Source organism: Sapajus apella, unplaced genomic scaffold (assembly GCF_009761245.1).
Source record: "Sapajus apella isolate SASKATOON/1434 unplaced genomic scaffold, GSC_monkey_1.0 scaffold23, whole genome shotgun sequence".
Lineage (NCBI taxonomy): Eukaryota > Metazoa > Chordata > Mammalia > Primates > Cebidae > Sapajus > Sapajus apella.
The window spans coordinates 30,885,462-30,904,009 of record NW_022436963.1 but is presented as its reverse complement, the minus strand read 5'-3'; the positions used below and the strand labels follow the sequence as shown (position 1 = coordinate 30,904,009).

The following is an 18,548-nucleotide window of genomic DNA, read 5'->3' as shown; positions in this document are numbered from 1 at the left end:
TAGGTCAGGGTTTCCCAGTGTGAATTCTGAGGGGCAGCAGTTCTGAGAAATGTTAAAATGCTCTCAGGTCATAAGGCCAGGGCAAGTCAGAGTTAAAGTTCAATGGGTTTCCTCAATGAATGGCTTCTTAGAGTCCCTGAGGTGTTTGCGTATTTTAAGAATTAATAAGACAGGGAACTCATTTGGCCAATGAACCGTTTACTAGTTGTTTCTCAGGTTTCTTTGACAATCTACAAAATGCTGAGTTATCCCAAACATAATCCTAAAGACAGCATTCACAATGGCATAAACTCCTCTTTCTATATAGGTGCTTCTTTCTCCCTCTTAAAAAAAAGGAGAACTCCAGTCTAATCATGAGAAAAACATTAGTCAAACCCACAATGGGAGACACTCTACAGGACTCCTGACCAATACTTGTCAAAACTATCAAGGTCATAAGAAACAAGGAAAGGCTGAGAAATGGTCACAGACCAGGAAAGACTGCAGACATGACAACTAAATGCAAGGTGGTGCCTGGAACAGAAAAAGGGTGTGACAAGGGACACTAATGGGCAAAGTGGTGAAATCCGAATCCAGTCTGGAGTTTAAGTAACAGTCCTGCACCATTGTCAGTTTCCTTATCTTGACAAAGGGGCCCTGGTAACGTAAAATGCTGACAATGGGTGACAACGTATGAGGGGTCTGTGGGAATTCTCTGTATTATCTTTGCTACCACCGTCCCATAAACATATAATTATTCCAAAATAAAAGATTTTGAAAAGGAAGATAATTAAGACTAATAATCATTTCTTTTCCATATGGGAAAATGTCCAAAAACAACTATTTCCTGCCTTCAATGCTTCAAAACACTAGAAGCAAAGAGAGTACTCTCGTATTTAATTGTAAAAACAACTCCAACATTCTGCAAGAGGAATCTGAGAAGCAATTATTTAAATTCCATTAAAAACACACAGACACACACACACACAATTTAGAAGGAAAACAAACAAACAAAAACTATAAGCCAGCCAGCAACTTTCTAACAGTCTAATACGGAAAGTGGGAAATTTGGAACAATACAAATAATAAAAAGTTAAAAAGCACGATGTACGGGGTACAGTACACTCATCACAGCTAGAAACTCCATGCCTTGGATATCCGATAAGCCCAACCACGAACACAGTGGACTCGGGGTGTGGTATTAGGAGGAAGCAATCCCCAGGAGACAGAGGGGATCTGGGTAGTGCTGTTTTCATGCCTTACCATTCCACAGATATCAACTCTCCTTGTCTTTTTTTCTTTTTACCACCAAGACAAATGGAAAGATTTCTCCTCTCTAGTGAGCACTGAGGCACTAGTCAAGTCAGCCACTTGCTCGAATATTAAACAAAAACTAACCTCTGTGGCAAGGACTTTCTCCCACATTTCCTTTGACCTCAACAAGCACATTGCTTTTTTTCCCAACTTTTATTTTAGAATCAGGGGGTACACATGCAGGTTTGTTGCAAAGGTGTATTGCTTAATGCTGAGGTTTAGGGTATGATCGAAACCATCATCCACAGAGAACAGAGTACTCAACAGGTAGTTTTTCAATCTTTCTCCCTCTTTCCCCCTCTAGTTGTCTCCCATCTTTTTTTATTATTATACTTTAGGTTCTGGGGTACAGGTGCAGATCATGCAGGATTGTTGTATAGGTACACACATGGCAATGTGGTTTGCTGCCTCTATGCCCCCATCACCTACATCTGGTATTTCTCCCTATGTTATCCCTCTCCTACCTCCCCACCCCCACCATCCCTCCCCTAGCCCCTCAACAGACCCCAGTGTTTGATGCTCCCCTCCCCGTGTCCACATGTTCTCACTGTTCAACACTCGCCTTTGAGTGAGAACATGCAGTGTTTAATTTTCCGTTCCTGTGTCAGTTTGCTGAGAATGATGGTTTCCAGATTCATCCATGTCCCTACAAAGGACATGAACTCATCATTTTTTATGGCTGCATAGTATTCCATGGTGTATATGTGTCACATTTTCCCTGTCCAGTCTATCATCGATGGGCATTTGGGTTGGTCTCCCAGCTTTACATCCATGTGTACTCAATATTTAGCTCTCACTTTTAAGTGAGAACGTGTACTACTGGTTTTATAGGTTAGTTCACCAAGCACATCATTTATGATAGATAATCATGAATGGAAAAAGTACAGGGTTACCTGGGAATTCCATTGCAGGGTCTTGTTTCTAAGATATCACACAATGAACCTCTTGTGTATGTATTTTCCAAAACCTAATTTCTTACTGTGAAATACTGCCACACCAATAATAAAAATGCATCAACTACCATATGAGAGTAAAGGAACTGAGCAAGAGTCTACTGAAATCAGGCAACAGGTCCTAATACAGGTTATATATATCTCCAAGGTATATCCAAACTGATTTGATATCTTACCTACACAATCAACACTTAAATCGACTGGACAGCCACTCAATAGTGCTAAGAACTACACCTGTCTTGCTCTTCCTGTTACTGTCTGCAGGAATCTAAGAGGCGACCCCAAGCAGGTAACTCTCTTCTCAGCTGCAGGCAGAAAGCCTAGCTCTTTGCACAGCATTTATAGGGGATGGAGAATGAGCAAAGTAATGGAGTCTGATAAAACCAGGATAAAGGAAAAAAGAATTTTCCTAACTTCCTTTCAAAGGCTGCCTATGAGAGGCAAGACAGAAGGGGAGTCACAGAGGAAATGGAGAAACATTTCTCCTTGAGGGGAAGAAGGGAGCAGTGCATCATTTCTGAGAAAGGGTGTTCCTTGGGATGTGACAGGTGTTTTCCAGGAAAAAGTCTCCAAGTGGTCAAGTACATTTGCTGGATTAAACAAATTAGTTTCTCGAATGAGGGACTTCCCAGGGCCTTGAATAAGCTGCATGTATCATGACTTGCCAAGAATTGCCTAACAACCATGGGAGCTTGTTTTTCTAGGCCTATCTGACTTGGGACTCGCTAGCTCTTCCTTTGGGAAATGTTGGCTTGGCAGATACAAAAAGGAGCCCAGCAATCAAGAAGACCTCGGTTCTGGGTCTGGCTCCAAAACTTCCTGTCTGTATAACTTGAGAAGAGTTGTAATGAGTGCTCAATAAACGGCAGCCTTACCACTGTGAGACAATTCATTTTCAGCACGTATATCCAAACTAACTTGTTATCTTACCTACATCAGAGAGCACCCGAATACAGCTCTCCACGGAGGCCTTTTGGCTCGGCATTAACCAGTTGCAGTGGTACACCCTGAACACACCTTGGAGCAGTTGCACAAAGACAGGCTGGCGAGTCTGCAAGAAGCCGAAAGAAGCAATGTGAAAAACAGATTTTTATTTGTAGATTACTGACGATCTGATCAGAGACAGACATTGTCTTGAACCACTGGACCCTGGATCAGAGATAGACATGCCTTGTTAATGGACCCTGAAGCAAGCGTGAGAGGGGATGCCTGGATAACAGCTAAATTCCATAAGTGATCTAGCTGAGGGGGAGCAACTTAGAAGCGTTTTAGGTCAATTTATTAACCTGATGCTATTTTAATTAAGTTTAAGCACAAGAAAGAGCAACGGTTCCAAAGTTCAAAGACTGGTATTCTTATCCAGTTACCAAGTAGCAAATTACATCACCTCTGCGAGCGTCAGTTTCATCCACCGTATAAAATAAGCAGATTGAGGCAGACTGACCCTAAAGTTCCTTCCAGACATTATATTCATTGAGTAGAACCCATATTTTTAATCAGCAAAAACAAACCGATAAGTGGATCTCACCTAGAATACTACTTCTTCATTTCTGGCAAGGTCTTTAAAGACATAAAAAGAATTTGGATGGTTACTCTTTATAAATATTCATTTATTATGATGAGTACTTGGAAATTACATGAGAAGAGTTATTAGTTTCTATAAGGTATAAATTTGTACTCATTTTAAACTAAGAGTACTCAAACATCCACTTACTCAATTTGACACTGACTTTCTGCATGCATTAAAAAATTACAGTTTTGGTCTCCATTCAAAGCGTAGTTTTGGACCAGCAAGGCAAAGAGAGACAGCTGTGTATGCTGTGCTATATTCCACTGGTCTCTCGTTTGAGAGGACACAACTTGCATAGCTCCTCTAAAAACAGCGGAAGTTAATACAGTAAAGAAAAAAGTAGGCCAGGCGCAGTGGCTCACGCCTGTAATCCCGGCAATTTGGGAGGCTGAAGTGGGCGAATCATAAGGTCAGGAGTTTGAGACCAGCCTGGCCAAGATGGTGAAACCCTGTCTCTACTAAAAATGCAAAAATTAGCTGGGCATGGTGGCAGGCACCTATAATCTCAGCTACTCAGGAGGCTGAGGCAGAAAAATCCCTTGAACCTGAGAGGCAGAGGTTGCAGTGAGCCAAGACGCACCACTGCACTCCAGCCTGGGCAACAGAGCAAACCTCTGTCTCAGAAAAGAAAAGAAAAGAAAAGAAAAGAAAAGAAAAGAAAAGAAAAGAAAAGAAAAGAAAAGAAAAGAGTACCAAAAACCCTGAAAGAGGTTTCTGAGATGAAGGAAAACAGAAAGCATCAGGAGAAAAAGGAAGTCTATTATAAGAAAATAAAAGAGATTAATTAAAAATTCAGAACCTCGCTGATAAAGATGGTTCAGATAGCTTCCATTTATTAAGGGCATACTATATGTGAGACATTTCATGTATGATCTTGTTCAGGCCTCAGTAAACAATTCTGCAACTTGGAATTACCTTCCCGTCACACATGAAAAACAAAGGCCCAGCAAGGAAAAAAGAAAGTATCTAATAGAAAGAGAAGAGATGGCAAAGCAGAAAGTCAACCACAGGGGTCTCTCTGGTGGTGAAGTTCCATGCTCCTTCCATGAAGTTCACCTGGGAGCCAGAATCTCATTGCCTTCTTCAGGAAGTACTTTCTTTCCTATTTCCCACAGCCACCCAAAGAATACAGTAAGCTGTATTCCTAAGAGAGGAGAGGTGCCAAGGGAGCCTGGGAAACTGGCCGGGGAAACCCAGCATTTAGTTCCTGAGTTTTGTGGCTGCTTGTTAGCTCTTGAGCTAACTCAGAGGGCCCAATGACAACAGCCATTTACTCCCAAGAACCTCCTATGTGCCAGGCTCTGTGCTAAGCACTTTAGACAAAGCTCATTTAGCCTTCACCATCACCCTGTGAAGTAAGCTGTGGCATTATTGCCCACCCTATTAGCTAGTAAGTGTTGAATTGGGGATAGGAACCCAACAGCCCAGCTCAAAGAAAGAAGTGTCCCTTGACTCAATTAATTCTACTAAACCCTATTCATGGAATACCTACTCTGCTCTTGACACCTTGGTGTACAAAAGACGATGAAATGAGTGAGCGTAGCTGCCTCCTAACTATCCAAATACTACAGGCAATCTGGTGGGATATGGTTTGGCTCTGTCCCTACCCAAAGTTCACCTTGAATTGTAGCTCCCACAATTCCCACATGCTGAGGGAGGGACCAGGAGGGACATAACTGAAATTATGGGGTGGGTCTTTCTCATGCTGTTCTCATGATAGTGAAGAGGTCTCATGAGATCTGATGGTTTTACAGAGGGGAATTTCCCTGTGCAAGTTCTCTTGTCTGCTGCTATGTGAGACCTGCCTTTCACCCTCCGCCATGATGGTGAGGCCTCCCCAGCCACACAGAACTGTGAGTCCACTAAGCCTCTTTCTTTAAACCATCAACGACAGGTCTCATATACAACAGTGACCCATAAGATTGTAATACCAAATTTTTACTGGAGCTTTTCAATGTTTAGATACACAAATACAATTGTGTTGTAATTGCCTTCAGTACTGAGACAGTAACATGCTGTGTATGTTTGTAGCCTGGGACGAAGAGGCTGTTCCATACAGCCGAGGCGTGTAGCAGGCTGTGCCATCTAGGTTTGTGTAAGTGCACTATATGATGTTCACACAATGAGAAAATCACCTAAGAAGGCATTTCCCAAAACATATCCCACCACTAAGAGACACATGACTGTTACTAGCTTTTCCATAAAAACCTAAAGACATAATATATATGTCACATATATTACATATATTTAGTTTAATGTAATATAAATGTGTAATATAAATATAACACATTTTAAAACACACAAGGAGAAAATATATACTTCATGATATATTTAATCTGATATTTTACAAAATATACACTTTATAACCCATTTTTTCATTATGAATAAATATAATCTATGAGCAGGAAAAAAGGAAGTCTGGAAGGATTAACTTCAAAACTTAGGTGTATTTTTTTTTTATTGATTGTCTTTAGTCCCTAAATTTTTTATAATGGCCATTATTTCTGTAGTAAGGGTTTTTGTTTTAAAGAATTCACTCATAGTCTAAGTCTTACATTCTTATGAACTAGATCTCAACCTCCTCTTCATCTCATTTCTGAGAAGTTCATTCAGGTCACATCCCTTTGCTCAATAGGCTGAATTAGTTCCACAGAGCTGAAGCTTTTTTCCCCACTCTTCTTAAAGACACAGAAGGAAAGACTAACTTCTCCCATGTTCCTTTTATGCAACATCAATGCTTGAGAAAACGTTTTAGGGAACTGAAATCCCACTACAAATGAGCTGCAGCTTTCAGAACCTTAAGGGCTCGCCCAGGCCAGCCACCACTATGTCTCCCAGTGAGCCACGACTGCACGTACCACATAGACAGTGACAAGAAGGGCACAGCCAGGCTGGGCTAGCTCACCTCAGGTATACAGTCCTCGTGGGTCACCACACGAACAATGTCATCCAGCGGGAGCAGGGAGTTGCACTTGATCTCTGTGTAGACGTTCTTACCCTCCGTGCACACAGCCAGGAGCTCGACCAAGTGAATGTGGTACATGAGAGGGCTGTTCTCATCCATCCGATCCCGCTCTGACCGCATCATCTGGATGAGAGTCTGGAAAGAGGCTCTGTCGTTGTAGAACACGAGGACATCCTCTCCTGAATTGACCAGCTACATCAGGAACAGGGTGGGTTTAGATTACAAGCTTGCAGGTCTGGGGCAGTGTGAAAAAAATCTACTCACAGAGAAAGAGAGAGGTTCTCTCAGCATCTATCTTCCCAAATCAGTCTTACCTATTTTGACTTCATTCATTTATATAACTGAACAACTAGAAATCTTCAGCATCTTAATTTTACTCCACTGATACAGAAATACCACACTGGCCCTAAAAAACTATTAGGGGAAAAGAAAGTCTGCATACCAGCATTAATGTATAAAGTGGAAATAGAGATCTCAAGCTTCCACTTGAATTTCTAGACCTACCTATTAGGCTATGATATGTCTTTTTAAATATTTCCATCTTTTTTGTATGCTTTACATAGTATCCCCTTTACAAGTCTCACATCCACCAACTTATCTCTTCAATCACACATTATTTTTTTTAACATATTCCTTCTTCTCCAGGCTACAACTCTCAGGCTCCACACTCTTCAAAAAGTCGAGGCATTCCTGTTTATAACTTGTGCCCTAAAATATGGCTTCTTGCAAATCTACTTGAGAATAAATCAATTTCATCAGCAGTAGATGAAGTACAAAACCAAAACAGGCTGGCATAAAAGTCAAAATAAACATGGTCAATACTTACTAATGGCCAACCTTTATGAGCTCTCATGATTATATGCCAGATACCAAAATAAAATCTTTAGATGAACTTCCTAAACTTACTGTGTCTCAGTTTCTTCATTTGTGAAACTGGACAAATACAATAGCTAACTCACAGTGCCATGTAGATTAAATAAATTATTATACACAAATTGCTTAGGACTATGCCCAGAGTTTGGCAGGCTTCCAAAAAGTGTTGGCCATTAACGTCATCATGATCTCATTTACTATGCATATCAACTCTTTAAAGTGAAATCTGCTGTATCTTCATTTTATAGAAAAGTTCGCTAAGGATTTGAGAAGTCAGGTAACATATCTCACGACACCCTTTGGTGAAGGAATTCAGGTGACATTTGTATCCCAGGTTGAGCCAACTCTCTTTTTTTTTTTTTTTTTTATTTTTAGAGACAGGGTCTCACTCTGTTGCCCAGGCTGGAGTGCCGTGGTGCCATTATAGTTGACTGCAACCTCGAACTCCTAGGCTCAAGGGGTCTTCCCCTGTAACTGGGACTACAGGCACATGCCACCACACCTGGCTAATTTTTTAAATTTTTTTGTAGAAACAAGGGTCTTGCTAGGTTGTCCAGGCTGGTCTCATACTCCTGGCCTCAAGCAATCCTCCTGCCTGAGCCTTCCAAAGAGCTGGGATTACAGGCATGAGCCACCACGCTGGCCCCAACTCTCACACTACCCTCCCTGCCACTGGAACCATATACGTAAACAAGACTGTAAATCAAAATGAATCCATAATGAATCAAGTAAGACTTTCCTTGACTTCAGAGAACAACTGCTCCTTGAGAGGCATCAGGCAAAATTTTTTCAATCTAGTTAATTAGGTGCCTAATTTTTAAAAATTCATAATCCACAAGAATGGAAGCTGTTCTGGCTCATTGGGTCCTGACCACATTTAATCTCCATTCCCTATAATTGAGTTCATCACTCCTCTTTTTGTCCCCTGTCAGAAGAATCCAAGCCAACCTTCCTTAGAATAAACTGATTGCTATGAAATATCAGATCAGATTCTTGCCTCTATCTACAGCCTAAGCTCACACGAGACGACACACACAAACGCACACAGAATTACTTGCTGTCTTTCCGTATGGCTCCTGAAGAGGGTACAAATTCATATAGAAAAGATTAAATCATTTTAAAATTTCAACAGAACACTAGGTGGAAGTATATAGAAATATATAACAATCACCTCAGCCATAACCATGTCTTGGCATTTTTTAATAAATTTCCCTTCTGCCTTGACAATTGTCTGCAAGAACTTTATATACTGGACGTTCCGACCGTGAGTCTCTATGCAGTGAACGAAGTGCTGAACGACTCTCTCGTTGATCTCACTGCAAAGCTGGAAATTGTTCATGAAGATGTGCTGCATGGTTACTGCCTCCAGGATCTGGCACAAGAGTGAGGAAAAGAGCACAGGGACAGGTAAAAAAAGCTGCTAGAACAGATTTAAAAATGAGAAAAAGAGGAGTCCACTGAAAACATGCACAAAGAGAAGCATTTAAACCCATGAAGATATGTTTCTCTCATTCTTGCTTCTTCTGTAGTACCTTCTTTTTAGTAAACTTTTTTCAATGACATGTAAATAAACTTACAGAAAAATAAACAAATCATTAGCACTCAGCTGAACAGATTATAAAGGGATCTTGAGCACCCAGATCAAGAAACAAAACAGGTCTCCTTTATGCTCTATCTCACAATTTAACTACTATTTTCATTTCTATAACCACAGTTTAGTTTTGCCTGTTCATAAACCTCATGGACTCTTCTTCACTGATATAAGTCTCACTGCATGAATATACAACAATATCTTCATTCTATGGTTGAAGGGCATTTGGGCTAGGATCTAGTTTTAATAGATAGTAACATTAATAGTATTATAAATATTAAAGTAGAGTTGCCGTGAACATTCTTACACATGTCTTCTGGTAAACTTAAACCCATACTTCTGTTGGGTCCAAGAATAGAATTGCTAAGTACAAAGTATGAATGAGTATGTTTAGCTTTAGAAGATACTGACAGCTTTCAAAAAATGTTAACAATTTGCATTCTACATTCCAGCTGTTCCTATCCTTGTCAACACTTAGTATTTTCAGTCTTTTAAATTTTAGCCACATCTTACTGTGGCTAAACATAGCTTAATTTGCCCATTTCTTTGATGTCTAATCATGTTGAACACTTTGTCACATTTATTGGCCATTTGGATATCCTCTACAGCAGGGCGTCTGTTCAAGTTTTTTGCCTTTATTTATTTATTTACTTGAGACGGAGTCTTGCTCTGTCACCCAGGCTGGAGTGCAATGGTGTAATATCAGCTCACTGCAACTTTTGTCTCCTAGGTTCAAGCTATTCTCCTGCCTCAGCCTCCAAGCAGCTGGAATTACAGGTGCTTACCACCACACCCAGGTAATTTTTGTATTTTTAGTAGAGATGGGATTTCATCATGTTGGCCAGGCTGGTCTCAAACTCCTGACCTCAAATGATCCGCCTGCCTTGGCCTCCCAAAGTGCTGGGATTACAGCTGTGAACCACCATGCCTGGCCCATCTATTTTTAAAAGCAGGTCAACTTTTTCCTTAGTGACTCTTCTGAGTGTGTTTTGTACATTCTGGATATGAATTCGTTGTTAAACACATGCATCGCAAATGTCTCCCACTCTCTGCCTCGACTTTGGATGCTCTTAATAGTGTCAGAAGACAAATAGAAGTTCTTAAAAGGAGTCCAATTTATCAATTTTTAAAAATAATTAGTGTTCTTTGCATACCTTGTAAGAAAATTTTGCTTACCACACAGCCATGAAGATTCTCATGTTACCTTTTAGAAGTTTTATTTTTCACTTTTTACCCAGAGTTATGGAGTTTTATGTTTGGGGTGAGGTGGAGGCTTTGATCTTATCTTTTCCCTTTTCTTTCTCTTAACATGACGCAGAGGGAGTCATGTTATACAGGTTGAGTATCCCTTATCCAAAATGTTTGAGAGCACAAGGGTTTCACATTTTTGATTTGGGAATATTTGCATTATAGCCTCCTGGCTGAGCACCCCAAATCCAAAAATCCAAAATCTGAAACGCTCCAACGGGTATTTTCTTTGAGCATCACACCGGCACTCAAAAGTTTTGAATTTTGAAGCATTTCAGTTTCAGATTTTCAGATCTGGGATGCTCAACCTATATTATCCTACAATCCATGCTAATCCATTTTCTGCAAAGTGTTAGCATTACCAATGAGTGAGTGAGTGAGTGTGTGCATGCACAAAGATGTTCTTTGCAGTATTGTTTAAAAAGCTAAAAACCAGATATCGCCTAACTGGCCATTAATATGAGAATGGTTTTTTAAAAGTTACAGCCATTATGTGGGATGTCATTTAGCCATCAAAAGAATGAGAAAAACTTCTCTCACTCTGATTTGCAAAGGCAGCCATAATGCGTTAAGTGAAAAACGTAGAATACAAGACAATGTGTAAAGTATGGCATCATTTTTCTTTACAAAACCTATAATAAATTTAATATACTTTTATTTAAATATTTAACAAATATATTTATTATTTGAAATATATTATTGAATTATATGTATTATTGAATATATCATTGAATTATATGTATTAATTATTGAAATATATTTAGCAAATTAAGATATAATATAGATATGTTTGATATAGAAATACTATATATTTATATACAACCACAGAAAACTTTCTGCGTGAACTCAGGAGGATGTGGCAGGTGAGAGATTTAGTACTTGTATATTGCTGAAGTTTGACACAATGAAGGACTTGACTAGGAAAATATAGACATGTATCTTACTTTATCCATCTCACCTTCCTCCTTCTCCCCTCCCCAACTCCTGCCATCCCACCCCCAGAAGATGAGTATTTATGTCCTCCTGATAAGTGGTGAAAATGTTCCCCTTTGGAATGAATGTTGCATTATAACAAGCCCCAGAAGCCACAACAGCCAAAGAACAGGCTGTTCCTCCTCCCTCCTCCATGCCCTCCTCCCTCCACAGATTTGCAGACAGGCCTCAAGTCTTACCCCTGGGTTGAGAAACAGGTTTATGTGTTTATGTAGCAAAGCTTGATTCTGCTGGTTGCCTGCGCAGAAATTCTGCAAAAATTCATGAGCCAGCCTCATTATCTCTTGCATCTTGGTATCTTCGGCCTGTGTGGGAGGAGACAGATGAAAGCACTGATTGCTGGGCCAGGAGACCAGCTTCTCCTACACTCAGCAACTCCTGCTAATGTGGGAGTCAGGGGGTGTCTGCTGGGGGCCTGCTGTGGGTAAATATTGAGGGGCTGCACTGCTGACCCTGAAAAGAAGCCAGTAACTTGTTTACGCTCATTGATGAAAGTGAAGATCTTATTTGGGTGGGAGGGAGCACTGCAGAGCGAAAGCTAATAGAAGGCCTCCACAACTCCATTGTCTAGCAAGGACTGAAACTTCTGAACCCACTACGTCTAAAGACAGGGACTGGCCAGGCACAGTGGCTGACACCTGTGATCCCAGCCCTTTGGGTGGATCACTTGAGAGCAGGAGTTTGAGACCATCCTGGCCAAAACAGTGAGAACCCCATCTCAACCAAAAAATAAAAAAAAATAATAGAAATCTTAAACATAAATAAAAACAGGGACTAACAACAGAACAGGGACTGACTTCCTCACTGATGCTGAGCAGTCATTTTCCCTCTTGGGTTCACCTTGCTAAGTTGCCCAGCCTATTACACATTAACCTTTGCCAATAGCTAACATGGCAACGTGGAAATCTCCTTATACATTAAAGCAACTGTGCCTGCCCTAACTCCTTTGCTTACCAACTCAAGTACAATTTTTAACCTCAGACTTAGTTTTCCTTCCGCAAAATGGAGACAATACCCTCCCTGGCATTTCACATGGTTAGATTATGTCATTCAAACATTAATAGCATAAACTCAGTATTTGTAAGGAGTTAAATATTCTGTAATAAACCAATTCTATCAAACCTATGGCCATTTTGTCTAATTCTAAGTAAGCAAAACATTAAAGAGAGTAAAAACAGAACAAGAATTTCTAAAATGAAAATCATTCTTCATATTCTTACAGCCCACAATAGTCTTCCTAAGTCTTCAGAGCCATCACCTCATTTCAGAGGCAAGAGAAGATAGCAGTTAGGAATGCAGGTCCCCAAACCTGACTCTTGTCCCAGATCTCCAACTTCCTGGCTGTGTGACCTGGAGCACATTACTTAACCTCTCTGTGTTGCTGTTTACTCATCCATGAAAAGGAGATTATGAAAGTGCACACTTCATATGATTGTTATGAAGATTAAATGAGAAAAGTCATATGAAGTGGTTAGATGGTGATTACTCTGTAAATGTTAGCTATTGGTTCTGGGCTAGACTGAGGTCAGCAACCTTTCTTAAAGGGCAAGGCAGCACATACTTTGGGCTTTGTGGGTACAGAGGGAATATCAAGGACATTATGTAGGTACTTATATGACTATTTTAAAATGTAATAACCATTCTTAGCTGATAAACACTGTTCAAAACAGGTGGTGGACTAGATTTGGCCCATCCTTTAGTTTGCTAAACCCTGGTCTAGAAAAATACCTCTGTGACAAAACACAATGTAGGTGTCAAAAACAAGTCGTGGGAGGAAGATGAGCTCCCAGCTTTGACAATCAAACCAAAACAGAGGAGAACTTAAAGGGACATTAATAGCAAGATTGGGGACAATGTAAGTGGATCACATTCCTCCCTCATTAATGAAGGAGTGGTGAACCTTCTAGTTCTAAGAAATCAGAAGGCTTGGGACAGCCACTGCTGGTAGACAGCAATAACCTTAAATCATTCCACATGCCTCCAGTCCTTCTATATAAAAGGAATCTGCTGGTGCACGAGCTAACTGAAGAACATTTGTGGTGTGAAGTGGATTTTTGCAAGGCAAGAAAGTCCCAAAGACATCATGTCACAAGAGGTTATCTGCAGGGGATTCCTCCATTATTCTTTGGAAATCTGTGCCCATCTAAAAGCAAACAAGCGTGTGCACATGCACACACACATGATATTTTGTGAGCCACCAATTCCAACCGCATCTGGTCATCTGTAGATTAATCCTGCTCTATGAAGGCATGACTCTCATTAAGGAAACTGATGATAATATGAGATAACACTATGGTTGGCAACTGATCCCGTCACATTCCTTACACATGGGAAGGTAGATCAGTTTGTTGGTTCTAGTCTAAATGACAGGCAAAGATTGGATGACATGCACACCTGTATCAATTGCAAGTTAGCTAAGTATCATACTTCTGACAGGGATTGAGCTTGGATTTTATTTTTAGCCACTGAAAAGCTGACATGCCCAATTCTGATGATCTCCGTGAGTGAGGAGGAGGCTCCCTTTGCAGGAAATTTCCTGGCGGTATCAGACACAGGGAAGGCACCAGTCCCCAGCTCCACAGTGAAGCGGAGCCAGCTTCACTGCATGTAGCTGTGCCATCCATGCAAGTTACTGAACCCCTCCAGCTGCAGTTCTCTCATCTGAAATGGGGCTGAAGATAGCACCACCCATCTCATCCATGTGTCTTAAGAATGACATGAGCTAATAATGTATTTAAAGGCCTCAGCATAACACCTGGCACCCTGCAAGCACCCAGCAATGAGTCTTTATCAGGTGACTCTTCCCCAGCAAATCAGTCTCTCTAGCAGTTAATAGTCAACTCAGGAGACCTGAGTCTGAGCCCTTCACCTCCAAACCTCTCCCAGCCTCAGTCTTCTCATCTGTTAAGTGGGCATAACACGAATACCCTACTAGGTCTTTCAGGCTTGAATGAATGATTTCGTAAGTGTCTTGTCAGCCTACATGCATGCAAAGCACTGTCAGCCTGCTTCTGCCTCCCTAAATCAAATATGTATCAATGGCAAATGCTAATGTGAAAAATTAGAGGCAAAGTACAACTTTCAGCAACAGAAACAAAGACTTAGATCAAAGCATCACCTGCTAAATCCAAATACGTAAGCAGACGTCAGTATCTTAGTGAGAACCTCAAAAGTGGCTATGTCCCATGTTCCCACATGCACTTAATAGCTGGTGGTGCTTAAATTGCTGGAGTCACACTGCAAATGAAACTGAAACACACCAATCCATGGGCAGATATAGCTCTAAGCTCTGACACAGACCAAGGTGTCTCTATCCAATGTGGCCTGGGAGTATGGAGAATAAATGGACTCTCTTTCTTTATAGAATCTTAAAACTGGGGATAAGGATTATTCACCGGAGATTTGATTTTATTTTTAGAATGCTCTGCTTGATATCAACATCTGAAACTGCTTTGTAGTCACAATAGTCACATTGGATGCATTTCTTCACCAACAATATACAGAAGTGAAGGGTTTGGGGAAATTCAGGGATCCCCTCCACCCTGAGAGCAGTTGCTGTGCATGAGGCCCTGCTCACCTTCTCGTAGGGAATCTGCAGCAGCTCCAGCACCACGGCGTGCGCACCCATGTTTCGGAGCAGACGCTGTTGCTGCTTCCTGCTCTTTCTCACCGAGGCACTCTCTTGAACACAGAGTTTGCTAAGCCGAATCAAAATCTAGTGGAAAGAAATCAGTCTCAGAAAACTAGGAACTGTAACTGGAAAAAGACTGCAGGGAGTGGTGGTGAGCAGGGAGGCAAAAGCGATTCTAATGCATTAAAAACCTAAAATGAAATTCCTCCAGTGTATAGTACTTCTGTTGATTCTATCTAGCCAAATCCTAAGACTAAGGGCATGTCTTCCAGAATAAGCAGGGGATTATGGCTTCAACAGCAAGTGGGACAGTTTTAGAGAGACTTCTTCAAATGGGATGACCTGGCATCATCGCCAAGACCCTGGGAAGAGTTCGTTCTGGGGTAAAACACACAAAGCTCCCAGCCTCCCAACTTTGAACCGGCTTATGCAAATGTATCTAAAGAACTACAGCTCTCAGTGGGGACACTGTGCGCCAGGCACTTAGATAACTCCCTGGTAGTTCTCTCAATTAGTCCTTCCTTCAACTGTAAAGCTTCAGAAATATGTAGCACCTATAAAAGGTTGCCCCTATAAGAGAGGAGGAAGCTGAGGACACAAATAATAAGTAGAAGAGCCAGGTGAGGAGCCCAGATCTGATGCTGAAACCCATGAGCTTAACCTCTGAGCTCTTTCTTCCTGTTAAACCAGATGAAAAGTTCAAATCTGTGTACCTTCAACTTGACTACCACAAACTAAAGCTCCTTAGAGAATTCATAAAGAAGGAGAAAAAGGCCGTAGGGGAGGGGCTTACCTCTTTGACCACTCTGTAGTTATAGCTGCTGGTGCTTTCATGCTTTTGTGGCTTATTTCCCTCCTAGGAACCAAAGCGAACACAAGTGTGATTTGTACAGTTCTTGGACTATTGCCAGTTTGTTACAGTTGGCGTCAACCTTTATGAAAGGAAGGGAATTCTGCACTGTTTTCAAATAGCCGTCCTGGATTTATGCCCCAGTCATCAGCCTACTCGCTATGGACTTCCTTGGGAGGGGACAGTGGCCCGGGCCACGGCTACAGAACAGGTCAATTCCCAAGCGGATCTGTAAAGGAAACCTTGTGCTAATTCACTCACATCCAAGTCTCTTCTACACAGTCCGAGGCTGCAAAGGAGACACAGCCAAACTGACTCATAGTTTATTTCCTAGGCAAACAGCTGTTACCTTAGCTACTTAACAAGCAGATCTCTTAAGAATAAATTCCATCCTATCAAATTTATACCTAAAACCAGAGGAGGATGCTCACTAGTTTTGAGAAACCCATTCATCTACTTCGGCAGCAAAACTTGTGTTTCACTCACCTCTGTTTTCTTATGTTCGTTTTCGCCAGACGCACCATCCATGGTCTCATCAGGGCCCTGCCCTTTGTACACCCAAAGCTCTGACTTTTCCACAATGGACCTCAGTTGATCCAAGTCTTGTTTGATCTGTTTGTAGTTGTCTACATCTTGGCTGGTAACCAGCAGTTGAACCTTAACAAACGCAATCCGTTAGGTGCACACAGCAACTTCTTGGACAGACAACACACATGTGGGTGACCTCAGCTACCTGTTTGAAGGCCTGGAGCACCTCCTGCCTCTGGCTGAAGTGCCGAAAGAGGAGTTGCAGGGCCCCTGACACCAGGGGTGGGTAGTCATGCATCGTCAGGTGGAGCAAGACACGGAGAAAGGTTCTGCCGCCGTGATCGTCCAAGTCCAGTGGAGTGTTCTCCTCGCTAAAACAGCACGAGGTCAGGGAAAGGCTAAATGAACAACAAATGCCTCCTCTCATACACCGGGGGCAGAGATGCACCTAACCTAGTTAGATTTCTAGCACTATGATCTCCAGTCATTCAATTTCACTTTTCATTAGCTTCTTTAACAACACAACCTTGCTTCATCTTCAATTATATTGTGAGGTGAGGGGAAAATTAAGATGTCATAATAAAAGATAAGTCAAATTTTAAGGCAAAGTCCCTCCCCTCCCCAAATGACAAGACTAGCATTAGAACTAGATTCTCAACATCTACACAGAATGTTCTTCTGCTGGGCTTCATCTGTGGTCTGAGAACTGCAAGAGGATGTGTTTCTCCTAAGTTATTAGTTTACATATTTATTTTTCAGAGATGAGGTGTTGCTATGTTGCCTGGGCTGAATTCAAACTCCTATGCTCAAATGATCCTTTAGCGTGCTGAGTAGCTGGGACTATAGGTATGCACCACCATGCCTGACTATATTTAAATATTAATAAGCATAGATTAAATGACAGACTGCTCTGTAACTGAGCACTGCCAGTCAATTATTGGGTCTGCACCTATTTTGGGTTTAGAGTTCAATGAATGACAAATGGTGGGACCTTCATGGTTGCAGGCTAATAAAACCACAGAGAGGACTTTATAAATAATGTATTCATGCTATATATTCCAAAAAGGTATGAAGGTTTCATTGTTGTTCAGTATCAGGAAAATGGAGGGAGAGCTGAGTGATCACATAGCACATGGAAGCTGTATTATGCTAAACTCAAAATGCCTTGTTTAAGAAAAACATCTTTCATCGTAGTACATAATGCTGCTAATTCAAATTTCACAGGTTTTATATTAAGCATTGAGGTAGACTATAAACATTGGTGGGCCCCAGCAAATTATTTAAACCTTTACGGAGTCACCTCCCACACTGATGCTGAGCTCGGCCACGGGATTTGCTTGAACAATAGGACATTGGCAAATGCAAGGCAAGCAGAGGCCCAATTAGCACTTGCATCCTGGTGGCTTGTCCTCTTAGAACATTTGCTCTTAGAGTCAGTCGCCATGCTGTAAAGAGGCCCAAGCTATCCACGTAGAGAGAGAGAGAGAAAGAAGCCCTGGCCTTGCAGGCATCTCTGCTACAGTGCCAGAAATGTGAATAATGCAACTTGGATGTGCCAGCCCCGGTTACCACCTCACTACAGACAGACCCAACAGTGACCACCAGCAGAAGAACCATCCAGCTTAGCCCTAGTCAAGCCACAGAACTGTGAGACAGCTTAGCCCTAGTCAAGCCACAGAGCTGTGAGAGGTATTAATAGTCAAATGGTGGTTGTTTGAATCCTTAAGTTTTTTGGAGTGGTATGTTATAAAGCAATAATCAAACCAAGTGTACTCATTATAAGAACTATGTGCATAGGGTGTTCATACCAAGTTTTATACTTGTAGGTGTAAGAATTCCATAATTATAAGAATGTCTTAAGTCAAAATTGAGCAGTGTGGTATTTTTTTAAAGGGGTTCATCCATTAACATCAAGAATCATGAAAGAACAGATTTTGCTTTACTTGTTGCGTATTCCATTAGGAGCTCAGGGATAAAACTGCAGTCCAGCAGCAGCAGAAGAACATGATCTCACTAGTTTCACTCTGTTTTGAGCCTGCTCTTTCTATTCTTT

At 41.3% G+C, this 18,548-nt stretch overlaps 1 protein-coding gene across 1 annotated transcript in view; it reads right to left on the bottom strand.

Moving 5' to 3' along the window:
* ITPR1 (inositol 1,4,5-trisphosphate receptor type 1) overlaps positions 1–18,548 on the bottom strand; it is a 346,432-nt gene that overhangs the window by 143,280 nt on the left and 184,604 nt on the right. Inside the window, exons 26-34 of the mRNA XM_032290649.1 lie at positions 16,701–16,866; positions 16,454–16,624; positions 15,911–15,973; positions 15,064–15,201; positions 11,666–11,791; positions 8,826–9,026; positions 6,714–6,973; positions 4,873–5,055; positions 3,177–3,334 (exon numbers count right to left, since the gene is read on the bottom strand). Of these exons, the coding sequence (XP_032146540.1) occupies positions 3,177–3,334; positions 4,873–5,055; positions 6,714–6,973; positions 8,826–9,026; positions 11,666–11,791; positions 15,064–15,201; positions 15,911–15,973; positions 16,454–16,624; positions 16,701–16,866 (1,466 nt within the window). The remainder of the gene's footprint in view (positions 1–3,176; positions 3,335–4,872; positions 5,056–6,713; positions 6,974–8,825; positions 9,027–11,665; positions 11,792–15,063; positions 15,202–15,910; positions 15,974–16,453; positions 16,625–16,700; positions 16,867–18,548) is intronic.